Here is a 4,147-nt window from a genome sequence, read left to right as displayed (position 1 = left end):
GACGAACCTCGGGTGAAAATTGTTCCGAAACATTGTATATAAATCAAATTGGATTAGATTCAGATTGTTTTAATTATAAGGGGTAATTAGATAATAGCGAATGTTATTTTAAGATAGATACGGGCTCCGACATTTCAGTTCTCAATAAGAAATTGGTTAGGGAAGATAAACAAAGAGTTCAGTTTAAAAAGGGCACAATTAGATATCCTTCTGGGGAGGAGATGCCCATTGAATTTAAAGTCAGAGTAAAGGTTGTTTTAGGAAAGTTTACTAAAGAGATTCCAATGTATGTGTTGGAAATGAATGAAGATTGCTTATTAGGTGTAGATTTCCTTAAAGAGACAGGTTTGGAAAATGTCTTTAGAGAAGCTTTCGGTTTTTCGGAGTTTAAAGAAAAACAAAATCTAAATTGCTCACGAATTCAAGATTATTCAGAAAAACTCCCATCTATCTTGAAAGAACTCTACGTGAATGATTCTGTAAATTTAGATAAGTTTGAAGGAGACGTTTTCGCGGATCTTTTGTACGAATATAAAGATATATTTTCCGAGAAAATTGTTGCTGGAAATTGCGATATCGTGACTCATGCTATTAATATAAGAGATTCCTCTCCCATAAAACAGGTTCCTCGTCGAATTCCCATACAGATGCGTAGTGAAGTTGATAAAATTATTGAGGAAATGAGAGATCAGGGAGTCATTGTGAGGAGTCACAGAGCCCCTGGACTTCTCCCGTTGTTCTAGTCAGGAAAAAAAATGGAACAATAAGATTCTGCGTGGATTATAGGAAACTCAACGAAGTAACTAAAAAAGATTCTTATCCCTTGCCAAAAATAGATGAAGTGCTCGACCAACTCTCAGGTAATTCTTGGTTTTCCACTTTAGATCTTACGAGTGGTTATTGGCAAATAAAAATTCATCCTGGGAACAAAGAAAAGATTGCTTTTTCTATCGGGCGTGGATTGTGGTAGTTTACCGTAATGCCTTTTGGGCTGTGCAACGCTCCCGCTACCTTCGAATGATTGATGGAAAAAGTTTTACAGGGATTATTGTTCAGAATTTGTCTAGTTTATTTAGACGACGTGATTATTTTCCGAAGAGATTTTCTTGAGATGACGGAAAAACTTAAAAAAGTATTTGCGCGGTTACGAACAGTTAATTTAAAAGTAAATCCGAAAAAATGTATTCTTTACGCGAAAAAGGAAAATAATTAGGGCACATAGTTTCTTCGGGAGGCGTTACCACAGATCCCGAAAAGATCTCCGCTGTGAAGGACTGGCCAATTCCACATACTAAAAAGCAACTTCGAAGCTTTTTAGGGTTCTGTTCATATTATCGGAAATTTGTTAAAGGATTTTCTTCCTTGGCTAAACCTTTACATGCCTTAACAGAGAATCAGACTAAATTTTCTTGGAATGAACAATGTCAAAATGCATTCATGGAATTAAAACAGAACTTATCTTCTTCTCCTACGTTAGCTTTTCCGGAAGGGGAGGGAGAATTTATTTTAGATACTGATGCTTCGAATATTGGAATTGGTGCAGTCTTATCGCAAAATCAAGAAGGAAAAGAAAAAGTAATTGCTTATTTCAGCCGCGTACTTAGTAGGAGCGAAAGGAATTATTGCGTTACACGTCGAGAACTTTTAGCGATAGTTGATTCTATAAAATTTTTCCGACATTACCTTTTAGGACGAAAATTTTTGATTCGAACGGATCATGTTTCTTTGAAGTGGCTATTGTCCTTCAAGGATTTGGAAGGACAATTGGCACGCTGGCTAGAGAGACACCAGCAATATGAATTTGAGGTTGTCCATCGTAAAGGGCAAATTCATAAAAACGCTGATGGACTGTCCAGACGGCAATGTGAATCAATTGGTTGTGAATATTGTACCAGAGTGGAGAGAAAGAATATGGAGGAACTTCAGAAATCCGTTGCACGGATCTTTCTCAGGAAATACTCTTCAGGATTGGAGAAAGGAACAATTGGAAGATTCTAGCCTCTCTCTGATTTACCGAGGAAAGGAGGCAGATATACGCCCGCGTCGTTCGGAAATACCCAGTGGGGATGTTTCTGCCCGAATTTATTAGTCCTATTGGGACGCATTAAGTTTGAAGGATGGAATTCTTTATGAGAAATGGGAAGCGCCAAATCTTAGATCAAGCATCTTCCAGCTTGTTGTTCCTCGAAAGCGAGTTGATCAAATTTTAGAAGCGGCGCACGATTCTTCTTCAGGAGGACACTTTGGGGTCAATAAAACTCTGGAAAAATCCGTAAGCGGTTTTATTGGGCCACTTGCAAACAAGATGTGCAAGAGTGGTGCAAAACCTGTAAAGTGTGTGTGTTAAAAAAGGGCCCTTTAGGAAAAGGGAAGTGCCCGTTACAGATATATAACGTAGGAGCCCCTTTTGAAAGATTGCAGATGGATATCCTCGGTCCTCTTCCTTCTACCACCCAAGGAAATAGATATCTCCTTGTCATCGTAGACTGTTTTACTAAATGGGTGGAGGCTTTTCCTCTGAAGAATATCAGAGCAAGAACGGTGGCAGAAGTTTTTGTTAATCAAGTAATCTCAAGACATGGAATCCCTTGGGAGATCCATACGGATCAAGGGAAGAATTTCGAATCCAAATTATTCGCGGAATTAATGGATCTTCTCGGAATTAAAAAGACGAGAACAACTGCTTTGCATCCTCAATCAGATGGACAAGTCGAGCGTCAGCATTTAACTATTATTAATTATTTGTCTAAATTTATTTCAGAAAATTAAAAAGACTGGGATTGTTGGATTCCCATGTTCTTGTTAGCCTACAGATCTTCTAAACACGAAACCACTGGTTTAACTCCTGCGGAACTGTATTTTGGACGAGATCTTAGGTTACCCTTGGATCTACTCCTGGGAAGTCCACCAAGAGAAGAATCTCAACCAACAGCAAATTTTGCTACGAATTTAAAAGAAAAATTGGATAGGATCCATTCTGAAGTTAGAGAGCGGATAGACATAAAATCTTCTCGAATGAAAAGTTGGTATGATCGAAATGCCAAATTCTTTTTCAAGAAGGAGAAAAGGTTTGGTTTTACAATCCTCGAAGAGTAAAGGGGAGAGCCCCTAAACTTTAGTTTAATTGGGAAGGTCCTTTTGTAATAGTGAGAAAGTTGAGTGATGTGGTGTACTGTATTCAAAAATCCATTAGACATAAGAGGAAAATCGTCGCGGATAGATTAGCTTCTTTTTCTGAGAGACAATAGGGTTGAATAGGGAATAGCTTGGAGCCCGTAATAGATAGGGATAAAAACTAAATTAAGTTAATTACTTTAGTTACTGCGTATTCTTCTTATTTCATTCCACAGGAGTTTTACTGGATTCGATAAGCTGACACGAGCCTTATAACAACGGAAATTGAGTAAATTCCAAAGAGAAGACTGCCTTGCCCACGGTTTTTGAGTCGTGGTTTTCCCGTGGGCCGGAGGGCGAATGCCGAGGCAGGGACTTGGGGAGTCCTTTTAGGACGAAGGGTCCACGGTAGATACCCCCCTCTTGTCCGAAGAAAGGCACGGGAAGATAAAGACAGGAAAAAAGACTTGCGCCGAGCACGAGGAAGATGACTGGAATGCAAGGCTGCCCTGGAGTCGATTCTTGAGGGTCTGGCCAACTCTCTGGAAGGAATCGATTGGGAATCTGTCCAGTGGATTGGGGCCTGGTCGAAGCGATGCTCGGTAACCTGGAGCAACAGCTCAGGGAGAGCAGGATATCGTTCGGGGTCCCTGGAAGTCCGCGTAGATTAGTCATCGAGCCCCTTGCTGATTGTCGGGACGACAATCTTGAAGAGGAGGGGCAGTGTTACGCGCGCGCCCGAGTCGTTACGGCCCTGCCGTTGTCCGGATCCCGTTGAAAAGAAGAATGTTGATAAACAACGATAGTCAGCTGAGTTAGAGAGTCGGAGAATAGTCAAGCTATACGGATGCGTTTTCGTTTACGAGCCATAATTGTGTTATTAATTCGTTGTATAGTTAATCTGTTGTTCGAGTGTGTTCTATGTTCGTATTAAAGTTCCTGTGTGTTCTCGAAAAGTGTTAATTTATTTAACGCAATCCGCGACAGCCGTTCTCTTAGTGCGCGTCTTCGAAGTCCTCGCCCCGGGCGCAAC

General features: G+C 40.4%; 1 protein-coding gene across 1 annotated transcript; it reads left to right on the top strand.

The window, feature by feature from the left end:
- Positions 1–221: 221 nt before the first annotated feature.
- On the top strand, positions 222–743 carry LOC145968408 (uncharacterized). Its single transcript, XM_083093833.1, has one exon. The coding sequence runs from the start codon at positions 222–224 to the stop codon at positions 741–743; it is 522 nt and encodes a 173-aa protein (XP_082949959.1).
- Positions 744–4,147: the final 3,404 nt, after the last annotated feature.

Source organism: Camponotus vicinus, unplaced genomic scaffold, assembly GCF_025532165.1.
Source record: "Camponotus vicinus isolate PSW18456_S1 unplaced genomic scaffold, iyCamVici1.0 SCAF_3, whole genome shotgun sequence".
Classification (NCBI taxonomy): domain Eukaryota; kingdom Metazoa; phylum Arthropoda; class Insecta; order Hymenoptera; family Formicidae; genus Camponotus; species Camponotus vicinus.
Note: the sequence above shows the minus strand (reverse complement) of the source record. Positions and strands in the feature narration are given on the sequence as shown.

Excerpts from the sequence above, each read along its gene's own strand:
- LOC145968408 (XM_083093833.1), top strand. The coding sequence starts at position 222 with ATGCCCATTGAATTTAAAGTCAGAGTAAAGGTTGTTTTAGGAAAGTTT.